The following is a 19,117-nucleotide window of genomic DNA, read 5'->3' as shown; positions in this document are numbered from 1 at the left end:
TCTGGCTCTGACCAAAGGTGACAAATTAATTTATTAATCCATACAAAAAAAAGGTGTAAAGTGTTGAGGATTTATGAGAATTTATTGTTGGGACCAATGACTTCCTGGATTCATAGCTAATTCCCTGGGAACTTCAGTAATGACAGGTCCCAGAGACAAAACATCAAGGATCCTTGATAGGAGTTTGTTCAACAGTAATATAGTTCGCCTAGTGTTAAAAAAAAATGTTTAAGTCAGTGTATTTTTAAACCATTAACTTGAAAGTTTTTTTGTCATTTCAGGCTCCAAGCAATCCTAGCATCAACATGACCAGAGATGTTGTCATTTGGTGTTTCATGGTGTACCTTGGGGAATCGACAGATCAGCTCTTAAGAGTATGATGTAAGTTGAAGTACATGTTAAAATGTCCCACTCCCCCACCAGGCATGTCTTGGGAAGCTCAAATCACAAAAACAGTCATAAATAGATTTATCCCAGTAAATCTTGTCAAGCTACTGAGTTTTGTAGTTTTGTTAAATTATATAAGTAATAATTGTCCTCTAAGTGTGTCAAGTTTTTGTTTTCCAAGAATTGAAGTACCATTGCAGAAAATAGATGCCATCTCAATCTGATTTCACCAACTGGGAGAATTCACAAGTAATCAGTAGTTCACTTATATAAAATAATATTAGTTCATAAATCACTGAATGGTTTAGGCCCTGAATTTATTTCTGATATATTTGAAGAATTTAAACTGAACAGGGCTCTTAGATCCATGGAAACAGGACAGCTACTAGAGCCCAGAGTCCAAATCAAACATGGAGAAGCTGTGTTTAGCAGTTATGCTACATACAACTGGAATAACTTACCAGAAGATTTTAGACGTGCCCCAAAGGTATTCATTTTTGAATCCGGGACAAAAACACTTCTCTTTTCACCCGCCTATGACGGATGTATCTATGTATTTATTTATGTAATTGTATGTTCCTCTCTTCAATTGTCCTCTGCCCTGGCCACCACCTTTCACTCTTATACCTCTTCCTTTTCCCCTTCTCATTCTTCTTCTTTGTTGTTTTTCTTTTCGCCTTTTCTAATTGTTGCAATTAAGACAGCTGTGTAAACAATTAGGGAACTTGCATTTCTTGTGTTGTGTGTACTACTAACTCATCAGATATCAATTTGAGGCTGATTGAAAACATATCATGTGCAACCAAGCATTTAACGAATTCTAGTTTTGCTTGTTGTGTTTGGAAAATGGTATACAAATGTTTGTGACCAATAAAAAGTATTTTCCTGATATATTAAAGTTTTGGCTGGCTGTATCAACTACTGAGAAAACATTTGAAAATTTTGTGAACAGTGAGAAAATGATGCATGTGATTTGTAATTACCGGTTAACAGTTTGTAGGTGTCTTATTGTAATGAACATAGTTGTTAGTCTATGTGAGATGTGTTTTTTGTACACAATTTCCTTAAATATATAAATATATGTTCAAACTGAAAGTTTTATCAAGTTGTAGGTAATTATATTAATACATTTTAGGTAACATTGACAAAAAAGTAGAACAAAATGAAACCAAACAAGAAAATATCTGTAAAAAACAAGTTGTTTTATAATACCTATGGTTATCCAAACATTTACACATATTCCTAAAATATCCAAACTGCACATTTTATCTTGCTGTGTGCCAGAAACTGTTTTCTAAACCAGTAAGATGGCACATCATGATAACAGATAGGCCTAACCAATGGAGCTCCTTTGGAGGTGGGGTTTCTCGGCACCTTCCTTGTACTATGGCCGATAAGACAATACATAAAAAGGGCCAAAAAACAGTCAAATCTGTTAAGTTTGCTGGCAGCAAGTCAAGAAGTTGAAGCAACAATGAGTCTCTCCGTTAAAGACAAGGCTGCCATCAAGGCCTTTTTTGGCAAGATTGGTGACAAGGCTGGGGATGTTGGCAATGAGGCAATTTCCAGGTAATTAATCAAGACCTATTGATAATGTCTTACCATAGGCCGACAGAAGCATAAAAATGGAACTTGACCAAACTGAAGTTCCGCTGTACCAGTGCGTATCAACTAAAGAGTGGGGTCAGAGTATATAGATTCATGGTTATTCAACAAAGGTGCCTTTTGAACTGGTTACCAACATTTGGAACGTGTCAAACACTTTTTACCAAGGCATGGCATTTAGTGAAAAATATCGTATTTAATTATTGACTTGTATGCTTTCACTTCCCAGGACGCTGGTGGTGTACCCACAGACCAAGACTTATTTCACCCACTGGAAGGACCTGAGCCCCGGTTCTGCCCAGGTCAGAAAGCACGGTGCAGTCATTATGGAAGGCGTTATGAATGCCGTGGAAAAGATGGACGATCTCAGTGCTGGTCTTCTCAACCTCAGCGAGCTGCATGCCTTTATGCTGCGAATTGATCCCGCCAATTTCAAGGTGAATTAATTGCTTAGATCCCAGCATGTTTTCTTCCTCAGTAGATCCAGTGTATCACCATTATAATAAGTTAGAAAACCCAACAGATTACAATTTTCAGGGACACAATGAAATATGCTTTAAATATTGTTTACGTTTCTCTTCACCTCCCCAGATCATCAACCACAACCTATTAGTTGCGCTTGCCATGCTGTTTCCTGGTGACTTCACCCCTGAAGTGCACGTGTCAGTGGACAAGTTCCTGGCTCAACTTGCCCTGGCCCTGTCTGAGAAATACCGTTAAAGAAAGAAGGCAGAAGCACGTGTTCTTTTTGGTGGTGTCAATTAAAATAACAACATTCAATAAATAAAACCCACAGATCAAATCTGAAATATGTTCGTCCCTTGTAATTCATTCAGGGTAATGGGTTATTTATTTATGTAACTTACATATTATTTTTCATAAAAATAATCACAGACATGGGGAAAACAGAAAGTTCTTTACAACCAGGTCTCCAGTTTGGGCCCGAATTGTTATCCAATATAGCAATGATTATCGATAAACATACCTATCTTCTTCAATACTGTAATCATTCTCTTTAGGGTAACATCTCAATATAAACAGAGGCTATCAAAAGTAAGGAATGATTAAATAATAAAAACTAATAAATGAAGAAAACCGCACATCATATCTTGTTGTGTGCCAGGAGTTGATTACTTACATAAATAGCTGCATTTTTAACCCTTTGATGCACAACATGGGTCAAAAGTGACCCGACTGAGTTTTTATTTTCTATCTTTGCATTAAATTCATTTCTTCATTCAGTACTCCAGGTATTCCTCAATTAACTTGTTGTTAATTGAGGAATGAAAACAATACATAGTTGTTTTCATTTTTCATTTCTTACTTTTTGAATAAAAATCATTTTTGTATCACTACCCTTCTAATGCACATCATGGGTAAAAAATGACCCATATTCATTCCCTGTGATTTTATGCACGATATAATGTTTTTTTTGCTATATCTTTGAAATAAATCTATTATAGTATTACATATTCAAGGTATTCATTGAATGTCTTCTGTATACATGATATCTACATATCCTTTAGCCACATGGGTAAGAAATTACCAATATGAATTCGGACATACCACCTGTCATGAAGCCATCCAAATTGAACTGAATTGCTGTAGAATAGTTGAATTGCTCAGAATTTGGATTAAATGGCAACATGAACATGGTGAGCTATGTGCTGAAGAAGGGAAAGACTGTTGCCCTCCTGAGCACCATGCATGATAATAAAGCTGTGGATGACAACAGTATGAAGAAGAAACCAGATCACAGTGGATCAGATGGTTCCCACTTCTACATGTAAGCAGAGCACACAGAGGTGGCCCATGGTGCTCTGGCACAATGTGCTGGATGTTTCCCCCCTCAATGCCTACACCTTCCCTGCACAACACCCTGATTACATGGGTGGTGTGACCAATGCCTACATCTTCCCTGCACAACACCCTGATTACATGGGTGGTGTGACCAATGCCTACACCTTCCCGGCACAACACCCTGATTACATGGGTGGTGTGACCAATGCATGGTGGCTATTCATTAAGGAGCTGGGCAGAGAGCTTGTCATGCCACATATGAAGAGGTGCATGGAGAGCACACCACACCTCCAAAAGCATATTACAGAGGCAATGGGAAAATGTGGGATCAAAAAACAAAACCCAGCCACCACCCAGCCATAGGAGGACATCAGGTTGGAGGGACAAGTGAAGAGGAAGAGGTGCAAGACCCTGCCAAGCTGCCAATGACAGAAAAGTCTGGATCTGGTGTTCCCAGTACACCTGGCCTGTGTACAAGGAACACAAACATATCGTTGTCATTTGTGAGGCATGTTAGCACTGAGAGGGCAATTTGTGCTGTACCCATGTGATTTTATTTAAACTATTTAATTGGCTGTTATTAGGCCACATCCACTACAGTTCCAATACAGTTCCACTACAATTGCACTACAATTCAATATCAGTGTTATCGGTTATCAATTATATGTTTGTGTTATGTGTGATCACGGTTTAAATAAATATTTTAACAAAAATTATTATTATAGTATGTCTTTATGCTTATAATCACACTTGCATACTTGGGTCATTTGGGAGCTGATGTACTTGTCATTAGTAAAGTTGATGTAATAACACAAAAACTAGTTTTTTCAGAAAGGAAAATATTTTATATTTGTAAAGAATTAAATATGGTAATCAAAAACAAGATATTTATTGAGTTCTTTAATATTATATGATTAAATACATTTATTTCAAAAGACAGAGCAAAGAAACACACAGCCATGCATGAAATAACATAGGGAATGAATACGGGACATTTTTGACCCATGTTGTGCATTAGAAGGGGTTTGCATAGCTTGTGCATCAAAGATTTAAGTAGAAACCCTAATTTTACAAAACAAATTTTACAAAACTATTCAATTCATTTTTTTATATAAAAAAAAAATGTATGTCAAGAGTAACATTTCATTATCAACATTTACATTTTAATAAAATAGCACACGCTAAATATACGAATTATGAAAATAAAGGTTAATATTGAGGAAAAAAGGAAAATAGTGAAAAAGGCATAGAAGAACAATACTGTCTGTTGGTGATTTTAATTTAGCCTTGTCCGGGAGGCTATCTACAACACATTTTAACAACCCCCAGCGTAAACCCAGTCCACTCAAACAGCTACTGGAACCAATTGTTGGCACTGGGTGTGGCTACAAAGGTTGGGCTACAACATGCTTAAGCTGACCTATATAAGCTGTCCCTTCAGGGGTACATATCATAAACTTGAGTGATAGCCTATAGCTTCCTCACAAACGTCAAAATGGTTCAGTGGACAGACTTCGAGCGCGCAACAATCCAGAACATCTTCGGAAAGATGGACTACGAGGATGTTGGCCCTGCGGCTTTTGGCAGGTCTTTGGTGTTTTTTTTCATACCAAGCTGCTTCAAATAAGGCATCCTTTACATTAGGAATGGTGAAAATTACAAAATATCCCTATTCCCTTACAGGTGTCTGGTCGTCTACCCCTGGACCCAGAGGTATTTCGGTAACTTCGGAAACCTTTACAATGCGGCTGCCATCCAGGCAAACCCCATGGTCGCAGCTCATGGAAAGACTGTACTGCGTGGACTAGACAAGGCGGTAAAGAATATGGATGACATCAAGGCCACCTACGCCGAGCTGAGCGTGCTGCACTCTGAGAAATTACACGTGGATCCAGATAACTTCAGGGTAAATTAGTATTTATTTTTATTTTACAAGGTCTCATTCCTCCTGATTATGGGAATATCGTTATGGCGTACATTTTTAAACGCTCCCTTTTCTTTTCCAGCTGCTGGCTGACTGCCTGACTATTGTCGTTGCTTCAAGAATGGGCTCCGACTTCACAGCTGATGTACAGGCCGCATTCCAGAAGTTCCTTGCCGTGGTGGTGAGCTCCCTGGGCAGACAGTACCACTAGAGTGAAAAAAAAGCTGTATCGATTCTGAAGGACAAATAAAGTGCTCAAACAAAAACCTTTTTCATCGTTTTCGTGTTCGTTTGTTAACGTGTCGTTTCCTATATGCATATCTGAATATGTTTTTGTCGTTAGTGTTTATGAGGAATATGGGAGGGTTTCATTTTCACGTTTGGGAACAGACTCCTTTTGTGAAATTATAATTTACCTATTCTTGAACTGCACTACTATCCCTATACTTCTTAATATAAAAAACATTTAACATTTTATTTGGTTGTTTTTTCTTTTTGGCAGAACAAAATATCAGCTCTCACAGCGTGGAGAGACACTTTTTGTGAAATTTAGTTGCATTTAGGGGATGACATGGAGAATGATCCAAGACACAAACAGCAGGGTAGTTTAACTGTGAACTATTTTAGTCCAGTCCAGTTTAGTCAGGACATTCAGTTGCAAAGGCAGGTTCTCAAACTTGGATTTCTTAATCTAAACATTCATAATATATACACAAGATATTGCTTACATTAATATTTACACCAAAATCACAAGTGAGATGGGTTATCCTTGACTTATCAGACCCATGTCTAACAGATATGCCTTGTCTGAAAGAAATACCTACTCGACAGAAAATGTAAACCATCACAGTCATATTAAGAACACAAGGTTAATAATTTGAGAGAGAAGTTGTAATGTCTGTATTAACTTGAAGTCTGTTGTGAGGCATCCGAATGTTGCGGTTCTTAGGTGGAATGTTAGAGAAAGTACTTAATTTAGTAACATCTGTTAAAAAAAAAACATCTATACAGAGATGGCTTTAATTAAGTTCTGTAAGATCTTTGGTAACTTCTCTGTACCCATAAACCAAAGTTATCCTATTTTCCTCATGTGATTAGAGACCTTGGTGTAGTTGCCTTAAATCTGATGCATGGATCTGCATCTTCCTTTTCTTTTCTCATGACCTTAGGTTTTGGCTTATGGAATGGAAGTGTAAGATCTGCAAGTCTTTGTCTGCCACAAAGGAGAATCTATGAAAGCATTACAGACTACAACACGTAACGTTTGGTCATGGGCATTCCCAACCATGCCTGTTTGACAGTTGCCCTTGCACATTTAAAACACAGAGTGCCCTCTGTACAAATTTGTCCAGATACCATGCAGCTGCAGAAAGTCTACAGTCTGCTTTTAAGTGTTTTGTTTGCAATGCTTGTTGTTCTACAGAGAATGATTACTTTCAGCATATTGGAAATCATCTGAAGAGCCATTAAACTGTCTTTTGTGTATTTGAAGAACTCAACCTTCGGACAAATATATACACTAAAGCAGAAGACACAAATCCTATTCTTTGAGTGATTTTAAGCAGGACGTGCACAAGAGTCACCATAATCAGACTGTTGAACATTCGGATTTACCAGGGGCCAGTGATGGTGAGTGCACTAGTTTGGATTGTGATCAGGAAAGTGCATCGTACTTGGTTCTTCAAAAAATTGGCTTACTTCTGCTGAAGCTTTAAAACCATCTATAATGCCTCAGTGAAGTGCATTGATTCCTTAGTTGAAGACATTCAGTTCATTTCAACTTCAGCATCTGTTGCAGTTGTCAGAAACCTACCTGATTCAACATTGAAGTTAAATAACTGCATTGTTGACCAGGCCATCATAACTGACTCGGCAGAACACTTGTGCAACTTTCATCCCATTAGTACAGCACTTGGAGCAGGTGGTCCACTTGGTTCAGCTTTTAAAAGAAGAAGGTATTTTAAGGTGCATTTCCAGTGTGTTAATAGTGTTGAATATAAGACCTTTCAATATGTGCCTATTCTCAAGACTTGAAGAATAAAGAGATTGCAAAGGAAATCTTATCCAGACATTCAGACAGTACTGGTTATATTACATACATTTTTAGAAAATCTTTCAAGCAAAATGACTTCTATGCTGGAGAAGAAACAAGACTCTCTATAATCCTTTATGTTGATGACTTTTAGGTGTGTAACCCACCACACAAAATAACAGCCGTTTATTGGATTTTGGCAAATGTGCTGTCCAAGTTGCAATCTGCATTAACATCAATACATCTAGCTTTACTTTGCAAAGCTGTTGATGTCAAACAGTTTGGATACAAAGCAGTTTTGGAACCACTCTTGAAGGATCTTGCCACTCTTGAACAGAAAGGTAATTACATTTCTAGTGTTGGGAAAAATATTAAAGGAACTGTACACTGTGTTGTAGCTGACAATCTTGGTGAACATTTGATCAGTTGACTAGTTGAAAGTTTGTGAGTTGTGAGGGACACTAACAATTTCAAAAATGTGTTGTTACCCTTTCTACAAGACATCAAATGATGATGGCATACCACTTGCATACAAATGTTGGAAAACAGGCATTGTATGTCACAAAAATATCTGAAGTGCCTCTAAATGTGCTGCAATCAGACATACAGGAAGCTTTAAGAGAAACATCCCCGTTTCTGTCGACTGTGAAGTTAGCTAACTCTGTCACCTACTATGGAACAAGGTATGTTGTTGGGATGATCTTGTCATATGGCTCTACTGGTGGACTACCAGACTTTGCTGAGATTATTCAGAAAGCCATTTTGGACAACAGAGTATATTTTATTGTAAAATTACTTGTTGCCTGATATTAAGAGCATCTAAGGAGGACACCTGGAAAATAGCTATTTTGGAGCAGCAGAATCTTGGTGATGCGTACACCTTGGCTGTTTACAGTGTGGGAGGAAAACGCTTGGTTACACTCAAACTTCACATTGTTGTAGATTTTAGGTAATTTAAATTAGGTTTGGCATCTTGCAGTATCTGTGTTGTAGCCTATTTATATGAAAATGTAACAGTAGTGTCCTTTTTTCATAACATCTTAACAATTTCAATGTAAAACTGATGTAGACTATTGCAGGAAACAAATGTAGACAAATGCAGACAAATTATTAAATGTAATGAAGAAAAAATATATTTAAAATTGTTTTATGAATAATATTGTTATTTTTTATTACAATGACAACATTTTGTATATAGAATTATTGTATAATGTCATTATTTTAACATTCTCTGAGATTATTAATTATTTAAATGTTTTTAGCTCTAATTATTATGGTGGCACACTCCAGGCTCTTCCTTATTCACAGTCTGGTCTCCTTTATAAGCTTCTGCTTGTGGTGATATTCAATTATTGTCTGTTCATGTTCCTGTCAGGATGGCAGAGATGGAGGCAAAGCTCCAGAGCAATAATGGATGAATGAATTGGGAAGTTGGTCCTTCCATCAGGAATCCCACCCACTGTGGAGGAGCTGCAAACTGTTTTGAAGGAGACCTTTGGAATTTCTGATGACTTCAGTCTTCAGTATTTGGACTCTGAATTTGAAGATTACTTTTCTCTTCATACAATTGACCAAATAAAACACAAAGACACCATAACGTTTGTTTGCACTTTCACAATTCTTGTTAACTTGCTTCCACTTAATGAAACTTCTGGCAGTTCCTCTGGTCAACAGTCAACTGACTGTGAGTCTGCATCTTATGCAGAATCAACTGTGTCAAATTCTGATACATCTGCTGGAACGTCTTCCTTACAGGACACCATTATCCTGTCTAGGCGAAGTACCACAGAGTGATGTCAGCCATGGACAAAGCAGGTCCCCATTCCACAGTTGGCATACGAAACTGAGATGTACCTTGAATGAGCTACTGAAGACTACAAGAAGAATGGAACACTTTTGACTACCTCAAAGGTAAAGGCAGACAAACTTGAGAAGCTGTCTGAAACTATATATACATATACAGCCTATCCATCAAGTGCACAGATAGGTGATGTTGCTGAGGCACTTGTCATGAAATTTACTTTTCTCAAGGAACCCGAAAGTCAAGAGAAAGAGAGGATTCAGTTGCTTAATGAAGGAGGGAAAAGGGACAATAACCAAGTGAGAAAAGAAAAAAAATCCAAAACATTTGCACACAGAAGAAACAAAATCGTCAACCTCACAACCAGCTTAGAGGACATCAAAGCCAGATTGCCCGCTCTATTTGAGAAATCTCATGTGAGTTCCAAGTGCATGCTAATTACAAATATTCCTAGTCCATTGTGAAGGACTGTACTGGTGGTTCTGCATATGTAGCTCTTACATACAAAACGGGTTTCATGTTGCTGTCAACTATATTTTAGATCATATTTTCAAGATCAAATTCCAGAATTATTTGGTTTTTGTAGCATTATGTGGTTATACAGATGCTAACAGGAATCATTTTAAATAATCTTTGAAAGTGCATGTGAGGAACTACCAGTATTGATGATTGTAGTATGCTAGTCAAAACATTAACATGATGTACAGCTGATTTTACTCTGAAGGTAAACAATCAGCATATGCGGTCATAAAATGATATAAAAATGATCACATTTAGGTTACTTCTTGCTTTAAAATTTTTTATGAACTATATGTACACCTGGAATATTTGAAGCTTTAAAGCTGGATTCATTATCTTTCAGATCCAGGATGAGTTTCACAGAATCACAATGGTGCCCCTTGAACCAAAGTTCATGTCCAAGCTGGATGAATACACTCCCAGGCTTCTGAAGCTCTTACACTCCAATGGGACCATGGGGTTGAGGTTGCAGACAATCTTTCAAAAGGTATCCTTCAATTAGTATTTTGTTTGCTAATATTTTATTTTAGGAATTTTGTAATCAAACCGCTGGCATATAATTTGCTTATTACTTAAATCTACAAGAGGTAATGTGTTTCTATGCAAAATAATTGATAATAATATGAAATAATTGCATACATTTTAAATAGTTTGAATACACCTCAGTAGCCATTTCATTAGATACATAATAGGTCAACATTTTGGGTAATAAGCTTATTGTGTTCTCTAAGAGTTAGATGTTCAGATTGATACCACTCCCATGCCTGTACTATAAATATGAAGCTACAACCAGCCGCAAACTAGCTGATCATATCAAAACGGGGAAACAGCTAGTCTGGCTCTGACCAAAGGTGACAAATTTTGCCAAACAGCAAAAGCTCACTGACTAACATATGTTATGTCATCTTGTTTTATTAATCCATACAAAAAAAAAGGTGTAAAGTGTTGAGGATTTATGAGAATTTATTGTTGGGACAAATGACATCCTGGATTCATAGCTAATTCCCTGAAAACTTCAGGTCCCATGACAGGGTCCCAGAGACAAAAACTTCAGGTCCCAGAGACAAAACATCAAGGATCCTTGATAGGAGTTTGTTCAACAGTAATATAGTTCGCCGAGTGTTAAAAAATTGTTCTTTAGGTCAGTGTATTTTTAAACCATTAACTTGAATGTTTTTTTGTCATTTTAGGCTCCAAGCAATCCTAGCATCAACATGACCACAGATGTTGTCATTTGGTGTTTCATGGTGTACCTTGGGGAATCGACAGATCAGCTCTTAAGAGTATGATGTAAGTTGAAGTACATGTTAAAATGTCCCACTCCCCCACCAGGTATGTCTTGGGAAGCTCAAATCACAAAAACAGTCATAAATAGATTTATCCCAGTAAATCTTGTCAAGCTACTGATTTTTGTAGTTTAGTTAAATTATATGAGTAATAATTGTCCTCTAAGTGTGTCAAGTTTTTGTTTTCCAAGAATTGAAGTACCATTGCACAAATAGATGCCATCTCAATCTGATTTCACCAACTGGGAGAATTCACAAGTAATCAGTAGTTCACTTATATAAAGTAATATTAGTTCATAAATCACTGAATGGTTTAGGCCCTGAATTTATTTCTGATACATTTGAAGAATTTAAACTGAACAGGGCTCTTAGATCCATGGAAACAGGACAGCTACTAGAGCCCAGAGTCCAAACCAAACATGGAGAAGCTGTGTTTAGCAGTTATGCTACATACAACTGGAATAACTTACCAGAAGATTTTAGACGTGCCCCAAAGGTATTCATTTTTGAATCCGGGACAAAAACACTTCTCTTTTCACCCGCCTATGACGGATGTATCTATGTATTTATTTATGTAATTGTATGTTCCTCTCTTCAATTGTCCTCTGCCCTGGCCACCACCTTTCACTCTTATACCTCTTCCTTTTCCCCTTCTCATTCTTCTTCTTTGTTGTTTTTCTTTTCGCCTTTTCTAATTGTTGCAATTAAGACAGCTGTGTAAACAATTAGGGAACTTGCATTTCTTGTGTTGTGTGTACTACTAACTCATCAGATATCAATTTGAGGCTGATTGAAAACATATCATGTGCAACCAAGCATTTAACGAATTCTAGTTTTGCTTGTTGTGTTTGGAAAATGGTATACAAATGTTTGTGACCAATAAAAAGAGCTGTAATAGTATTTTCCTGATATATTAAAGTTTTGGCTGGCTGTATCAACTACTGAGAAAACATTTGAAAATTTTGTGAACAGTGAGAAAATGATGCATGTGATTTGTAATTACCGGTTAACAGTTTGTAGGTGTCTTATTGTAATGAACATAGTTGTTAGTCTATGTGAGATGTGTTTTTTGTACACAATTTCCTTAAATATATAAATATATGTTCAAACTGAAAGTTTTATCAAGTTGTAGGTAATTATATTAATACATTTTAGGTAACATTGACAAAAAAGTAGAACAAAATGAAACCAAACAAGAAAATATCTGTAAAAAACAAGTTGTTTTATAATACCTATGGTTATCCAAACATTTACACATATTCCTAAAATATCCAAACTGCACATTTTATCTTGCTGTGTGCCAGAAACTGTTTTCTAAACCAGTAAGATGGCACATCATGATAACAGATAGGCCTAACCAATGGAGCTCCTTTGGAGGTGGGGTTTCTCGGCACCTTCCTTGTACTATGGCCGATAAGACAATACATAAAAAGGGCCAAAAAACAGTCAAATCTGTTAAGTTTGCTGGCAGCAAGTCAAGAAGTTGAAGCAACAATGAGTCTCTCCGTTAAAGACAAGGCCGCCATCAAGGCCTTTTTTGGCAAGATTGGTGACAAGGCTGCGGATGTTGGCAACGAGGCAATTTCCAGGTAATTAATCAAGACCTATTGATAATGTCTTACCATAGGCCGACAGGAGCATAAAAATGGAACTTGACCAAACTGAAGTTCCGCTGTACCAGTGCGTATCAACTAAAGAGTGGGGTCAGAGTATATAGATTCATGGTTATTCAACAAAGGTGCCTTTTGAACATAAAAAAATAAAAAATTTTACCAACATTTGGAACGTGTCAAACACTTTTTACCAAGGAATGGCATTTAGTGAAAAATATCGTATTTACTTATTGACTTGTATGCTTTCACTTCCCAGGACGCTGGTGGTGTACCCACAGACCAAGACTTATTTCACCCACTGGAAGGACCTGAGCCCCGGTTCTGCCCAGGTCAGAAAGCACGGTGCAGTCATTATGGAAGGCGTTATGAATGCCGTGGAAAAGATGGACGATCTCAGTGCTGGCCTTCTCAACCTCAGCGAGCTGCATGCCTTTATGCTGAAAATTGATCCCGCCAATTTCAAGGTGAATTAATTGCTTAGATCCCAGCATGTTTTCTTCCTCAGTAGATCCAGTGTATCACCATTATAATAAGTTAGAAAACCCAACAGATTACAATTTTCAGGGACACAATGAAATATGCTTCAAATATTGTTTATGTTGCTCTTCACCTCCCCAGATCATCAACCACAACCTATTAGTTGCGCTTGCCATGCTGTTTCCTGGTGACTTCACCCCTGAAGTGCACGTGTCAGTGGACAAGTTCCTGGCTCAACTTGCCCTGGCCCTGTCTGAGAAATACCGTTAAAGAAAGAAGGCAGAAGCACGTGTTCTTTTTGGTGGTGTCAATTGAAATAACAACATTCAATAAATAAAACCCACAGATCAAATCTGAAATATGTTCATCCTTTGTAATTCATTCAGGGTAATGGGTTATTTATTTATGTAACTTACATATTGTTTTTCATAAAATTAATCACAGACATAGGGAAAACAGAAAGTTCTTTACAACCAGGTCTCCAGTTTGGGCCCGAATTGTTATCCAATATAGCAATGATTATCGATTACCATACCTATCTTCTTCAATACTGTAATCATCCTCTTTAGGGTAACATCTGAATATAAACAGAGGCTATCAAAAGTAGTCAATATCGCCTTCATTCATTCCTTAAGTGATCTAGCTCATTACTGTTAACCCCTGGAGGCCTACGTTAACATATAACAATCACGTCATTATTATTGTTATAATTACATATATTGTAAAAATTGTATATAAATATATATTTAATGAAATGAATGAACCAGGGGTTGTTTTCTAAAGACAAGCCGTGGATTAGATTTAATTTAATCTTCAAATGTTTAGGTGTTGTTGATAACAATGACCGTGGAACGGTTCGTTTTTCACCATATGAGTAATACTCAATCACTCACTTGCTTTGAATAGCATAGGTCAAAAAATAGAATATAATTATAACACAGCTCAAATAATTAGAATACTTTATACATGAAGTGAATGGTCAATGAAATCAGGCTTTAGGCTATATGTATAGGCCTACATATAACCAAATAAATAATACATTAATAATAAAAACTAATAAATGAAGAAAACCGCACATCATATCTTGTTGTGTGCCAGGAGTTGATTACTTACATAATTAGCTGCATTTTTAACCCTTGGATGCACAACATGGGTCAAAAGTGACCCGACTGAGTTTTTATTTTCTATCTTTGCATTAAATTCATTTCTTCATTCAGTACTCCAGGTATTCCTCAATTAACTTGTTGTTAATTGAGGAATGAAAACAATACATAGTTGTTTTCATTTTTCATTTCTTACTTTTTGAATAAAAATCATTTTTGTATCACTACCCTTCTAATGCACATCATGGGTAAAAAATGACCCATATTCATTCCCTGTTATTTTATGCACGATTTAATGTTTTTTTGCTATATCTTTGAAATAAATCTATTATAGTATTACATATTCAAGGTATTCATTGAATGTCTTCTGTATACATGATTTCTACATATCCTTTAGCCACATGGGTAAGGAATGACCAATATGTATTCAGTACAGAATTTGATAGGAACTTTTGATATTTGTAAATGTTTGCAATTAGAAACATTAACTACGGGCAACTATTTATAAATCATATCATAGGTCGCAACATCACAATGGACAACTTCTTCACCACTGTCCCTCTTGCTGAGAAGATCCTTGAGAATAAACTGACCATCGTGGGGACTCTTCGTCTGAACGAGCCGGACATACCGCCTGTCATGAAGCCATCCAAATTGAACTGAATTGCTGTAGAATAGTTGAATTGCTCAGAATTTGGATTAAATGGCAACATGAACATGGTGAGCTATGTGCTGAAGAAGGGAAAGACTGTTGCCCTCCTGAGCACCATGCATGATAATAAAGCTGTGGATGACAACAGTATGAAGAAGAAACCAGATCACAGTGGATCAGATGGTTCCCACTTCTACATGTAAGCAGAGCACACAGAGGTGGCCCATGGTGCTCTGGCACAATGTGCTGGATGTTTCCCCCCTCAATGCCTACACCTTCCCTGCACAACACCCTGATTACATGGGTGGTGTGACAAATGCCTACACCTTCTCTGCACAACACCCTGATTACATGGGTGGTATGACCAATGCCTACATCTTCCCTGCACAACACCCTGATTACATGGGTGGTATGACCAATGTCTACACCTTCCCGGCACAACACCCTGATTACATGGGTGGTGTGACCAATGCATGGTGGCTATTCATTAAGGAGCTGGGCAGAGAGCTTGTCATGCCACATATGAAGAGGTGCATGGAGAGCACACCACACCTCCAAAAGCATATTACAGAGGCAATGGGAAAATGTGGGATCAAAAAACAAAACCCAGCCACCACCCAGCCATAGGAGGACGTCAGGCAGGAGGAACACGTGAAGAGGAAGAGGTGCAAGACCCTGCCAAGCTGCCAATGACAGAAAAGTCCCGATCTGGTGTTCCCAGTACACCTGGCCTGTGTACAAGGAACACAAACATATCGTTAGCACTGAGAGGGCAATTTGTGCCGTACCCATGTGATTTTATTTAAACAATTTAATTGGCTGTTATTAGGCCACATTCACTAAAGTTCCAATACATTTCCACTACAATTGCACTACAATTTAATATCAGTGTTATCGGTTATCAATAATATGTTTGTGTTATGTGTGACAATATATTTTAAATATTTACTGTATAATTTTTGGTCCAAATCACGGTCTAAATCAATATTTTAAGAAAAGGTATTATTATAGTATGTCTTTATGCTTATAATCACACTTGCATACTTGGGTCATTTGGGAGCTGATGTACTTGTCATTGGTAAAGTTGATGTAATAATACAAAACGTTTTTTTCCAGAAAGTAAGTAAATGTAAAAAATACAATATGGTAATCAAAAACAAGATATTTATTGAGTTTTTTTTAATATTATATGATTAAATACATTTATTTCAAAAGACAGAGCAACACACAGCCATGCATGAAATAACATAGGGAATGAATACGGGACATTTTTGACCCATGTTGTGCATTAGAAGGGGTTTGCATAGCTTGTGCATCAAAGTAGAAACCCTAATTTTACAAAACAAATTTTACAAAACTATTCAATTCAAATTGAAAACAAACGTCTGTCAAGAGTAACATTTCATTATCAACATTTACATTTTAATAAAATAGCACACGCTAAATATACGCATCAATTATAATAATAACCGTTAATGTTGAGGAAAAAAGGAAAATAGAGAAAAAGGCATAGAAGAACGATACTGAAACTTGTCTGTTGGTGATTTTAATTTAGCCTTGTCCGGGAGGCTATCTACAACACATTTGAACAACCCCCAGCGTAAACCCAGTCCACTCAAACAGCTACTTGAACCAATTGTTGGCACTGGGGGTGGCTACAACTTGCTTAAGCTGACCTATATAAGCTGTCTCTTCAGGGGTACATATCATAATCTTGAGTGATAGCCTATAGCTTCCTCACAAACGTCAAAATGGTTCAGTGGACAGACTTCGAGCGCGCAACAATCCAGAACATCTTCGGAAAGATGGACTACGAGGATGTTGGCCCTGCGGCTTTTGGCAGGTCTTTGGTGTTTTTTTCATACCAAGCTGCTTCAAATAAGGCATCCTTTACATTAGGAATGGTGAAAATTACAAAATATCCCTATTCCCTTACAGGTGTCTGGTCGTCTACCCCTGGACCCAGAGGTATTTCGGTAACTTCGGAAACCTTTACAATGCGGCTGCCATCCAGGCAAACCCCATGGTCGCCGCTCATGGAAAGACTGTACTGCGTGGACTAGACAAGGCGGTAAAGAACATGGATGACATCAAGGCCACCTACGCCGAGCTGAGCGTGTTGCACTCTGAGAAATTACACGTGGATCCAGATAACTTCAGGGTAAATTTGTATTTTTTTTTACTTTACAAGGTCTCATTCCTCCTGATTATAGCAATATCGGAGTGCATTTTTAAACGCTCCCTTTTCTTTTCCAGCTGCTGGCTGACTGCCTGACTATTGTCGTTGCTTCAAGAATGGGCTCCGACTTCACAGCTGATGTACAGGCCGCATTCCAGAAGTTCCTTGCCGTGGTGGTGAGCTCCCTGGGCAGACAGTACCACTAGAGTGAAAAAAAAGCTGTATCGATTCTGAAGGACAAATAAAGTGCTCAAACAAAAACCTTTTTCATCGTTTTCGTGTTCGTTTGTTAACGTGTCGTTTCCTATATGCATATCTGAATATGTTTTTGTCGTTAGTGTTTATGAGGAATATGGGAGGGTTTCATTTTCACGTTTGGGAACAGACTCCTTTTGTGAAATTATAATTTACATATTCTTGAAATTCAGTCCTATCCCTATTATTCTTAATATAAAAATCCTTTTAAATTTGATTTGATTGGTTTTTTTTGGAAGAACAAAATATCAGCTATCACAGCGTGGAGAGACAATTGTTGTGAAATTGCATTTAGGGGATGACATCGAGAATGATACAAGATAACATTTCAACAAACAGCAGGGTAGTTTAACCGTGAACTCTTTTAGTCCAGTTCAACCAGGACGGTCATTACAAAGGCAGGTTCTCAAACTTGGATTTCATAATTTAAACATTCATAATATATACATAAGTTATTGCTCACATTAACATTTACACCTAAATCGCAAGTGAGATGGCTTTTCATTGACTCATCAGACCCATGTCTAACAGATATGCCTTGTCTGAAAGCAATACCTACTCGACAGAAATGTTAAACGATAACGGTCATATTAAGAACACAAAGTGCATTATTTGAGAGAAAAGTTGCAATGTCTGTATTAACTTGAAGTATGTTGTGAGGCATCCGAATGGCGCGGTTAATAGGTGGAATGTTAGAGAAAGTAATTAATTTAGTAACATCTGTAAAAAACATCTATACAGAGATGGCTTAACTCAGTTTATGTACTCCTGGATAATTTTAATGCAAAAATATTGAATGTCATGGATCGTGTTGCGCAGGTAAATGTAAAGATAACTATGAGCAAACAGAAAACACCATGGAGAAACGCCATGATGGTGAGCGCCCTGAAAAGAGAATGTAGGAAAGCGGAACGTAAGTAGATGAAAACTAACCTTCAAATCCACGATGACATCTATTAACTAATCCTTGGTAGCTTCAACGATGAGTTACGCAGGTAAGACAGCAACATTTATCCGGAATGATTAACAAGAATATCAACAATTCCCGCACTCTATTGGCCATGGTTGACAGGCTTACAAAGCCCCTAAAGCATAGCATCAGAACTCATGTCCACTGTGAAATGTAATGAATTTGCATGTTTCTTTAGTGAAAAAATTACAAGTACTAGATGGACCATCAGAACTACCAGTGCTGGGGAGTAATCGATTACAAAAAAACAATAACTGTAATCAGTTACGTTACCAACTAAAATATTGCAATCGGATTACAGATACTTTTGAAAAAACGTATGATTACGGATGATTACGTATGATTAAACCAAGATAAAACGGAGATTAACATAAATTATTGTGTTTGACAACAAAAATAAAATAAGTAGTATTAGTAAAAAGCCGGATCCTCGGGCCCTAAAAACTAGGGATCAAGTGCGTAAAAACCAGGGACCAGGGATCTTGGTGTTCTGATAGACTCAAACCTCACATTT

The 19,117-nt window shown here is 37.3% G+C and overlaps 4 protein-coding genes across 4 annotated transcripts; all 4 read left to right on the top strand.

The window, feature by feature from the left end:
- The first annotated feature begins 1,818 nt into the window (after window positions 1-1,818).
- LOC106024539 (hemoglobin subunit alpha-2-like) lies at window positions 1,819-2,801 on the top strand. The gene is made up of 3 exons (XM_029118501.1): window positions 1,819-1,956; window positions 2,222-2,429; window positions 2,584-2,801. The coding sequence occupies exons 1-3, from the start codon at window positions 1,862-1,864 to the stop codon at window positions 2,710-2,712; spliced, it is 432 nt and encodes a 143-aa protein (XP_028974334.1). The 5' UTR covers window positions 1,819-1,861; the 3' UTR covers window positions 2,713-2,801.
- A 2,449-nt stretch (window positions 2,802-5,250) lies between these two features.
- LOC106024538 (hemoglobin subunit beta-like) lies at window positions 5,251-5,987 on the top strand. Its single transcript, XM_029118499.2, has 3 exons — window positions 5,251-5,379; window positions 5,476-5,698; window positions 5,799-5,987. The coding sequence occupies exons 1-3, from the start codon at window positions 5,288-5,290 to the stop codon at window positions 5,925-5,927; spliced, it is 444 nt and encodes a 147-aa protein (XP_028974332.1). The 5' UTR covers window positions 5,251-5,287; the 3' UTR covers window positions 5,928-5,987.
- Window positions 5,988-12,802: 6,815 nt separating this feature from the next.
- Window positions 12,803-13,797, top strand: LOC105027805 (hemoglobin embryonic subunit alpha-like). Its single transcript, XM_020051089.3, has 3 exons — window positions 12,803-12,943; window positions 13,224-13,431; window positions 13,586-13,797. The coding sequence occupies exons 1-3, from the start codon at window positions 12,849-12,851 to the stop codon at window positions 13,712-13,714; spliced, it is 432 nt and encodes a 143-aa protein (XP_019906648.2). The 5' UTR covers window positions 12,803-12,848; the 3' UTR covers window positions 13,715-13,797.
- A 3,105-nt stretch (window positions 13,798-16,902) lies between these two features.
- Window positions 16,903-17,644, top strand: LOC114840229 (hemoglobin subunit beta-like). Its single transcript, XM_029123115.2, has 3 exons — window positions 16,903-17,042; window positions 17,138-17,360; window positions 17,456-17,644. The coding sequence occupies exons 1-3, from the start codon at window positions 16,951-16,953 to the stop codon at window positions 17,582-17,584; spliced, it is 444 nt and encodes a 147-aa protein (XP_028978948.1). The 5' UTR covers window positions 16,903-16,950; the 3' UTR covers window positions 17,585-17,644.
- Window positions 17,645-19,117: the final 1,473 nt, after the last annotated feature.

Source organism: Esox lucius, chromosome 11, assembly GCF_011004845.1.
Source record: "Esox lucius isolate fEsoLuc1 chromosome 11, fEsoLuc1.pri, whole genome shotgun sequence".
Classification (NCBI taxonomy): Eukaryota; Metazoa; Chordata; class Actinopteri; order Esociformes; family Esocidae; genus Esox; species Esox lucius.
This window is presented reverse-complemented; position numbering and strand designations above follow the sequence as displayed.

Coding starts and splice junctions, on each gene's coding strand:
- LOC106024539 (XM_029118501.1), top strand. CDS start 1,862: ATGAGTCTCTCCGTTAAAGACAAGGCTGCCATCAAGGCCTTTTTTGGC. Junction 1,957..2,221: donor GGCAATGAGGCAATTTCCAG/GTAATTAATCAA, acceptor TTCACTTCCCAG/GACGCTGGTGGTGTACCCAC. Junction 2,430..2,583: donor TTGATCCCGCCAATTTCAAG/GTGAATTAATTG, acceptor TCACCTCCCCAG/ATCATCAACCACAACCTATT.
- LOC106024538 (XM_029118499.2), top strand. CDS start 5,288: ATGGTTCAGTGGACAGACTTCGAGCGCGCAACAATCCAGAACATCTTC. Junction 5,380..5,475: donor GGCCCTGCGGCTTTTGGCAG/GTCTTTGGTGTT, acceptor ATTCCCTTACAG/GTGTCTGGTCGTCTACCCCT. Junction 5,699..5,798: donor TGGATCCAGATAACTTCAGG/GTAAATTAGTAT, acceptor TTTCTTTTCCAG/CTGCTGGCTGACTGCCTGAC.
- LOC105027805 (XM_020051089.3), top strand. CDS start 12,849: ATGAGTCTCTCCGTTAAAGACAAGGCCGCCATCAAGGCCTTTTTTGGC. Junction 12,944..13,223: donor GGCAACGAGGCAATTTCCAG/GTAATTAATCAA, acceptor TTCACTTCCCAG/GACGCTGGTGGTGTACCCAC. Junction 13,432..13,585: donor TTGATCCCGCCAATTTCAAG/GTGAATTAATTG, acceptor TCACCTCCCCAG/ATCATCAACCACAACCTATT.
- LOC114840229 (XM_029123115.2), top strand. CDS start 16,951: ATGGTTCAGTGGACAGACTTCGAGCGCGCAACAATCCAGAACATCTTC. Junction 17,043..17,137: donor GGCCCTGCGGCTTTTGGCAG/GTCTTTGGTGTT, acceptor ATTCCCTTACAG/GTGTCTGGTCGTCTACCCCT. Junction 17,361..17,455: donor TGGATCCAGATAACTTCAGG/GTAAATTTGTAT, acceptor TTTCTTTTCCAG/CTGCTGGCTGACTGCCTGAC.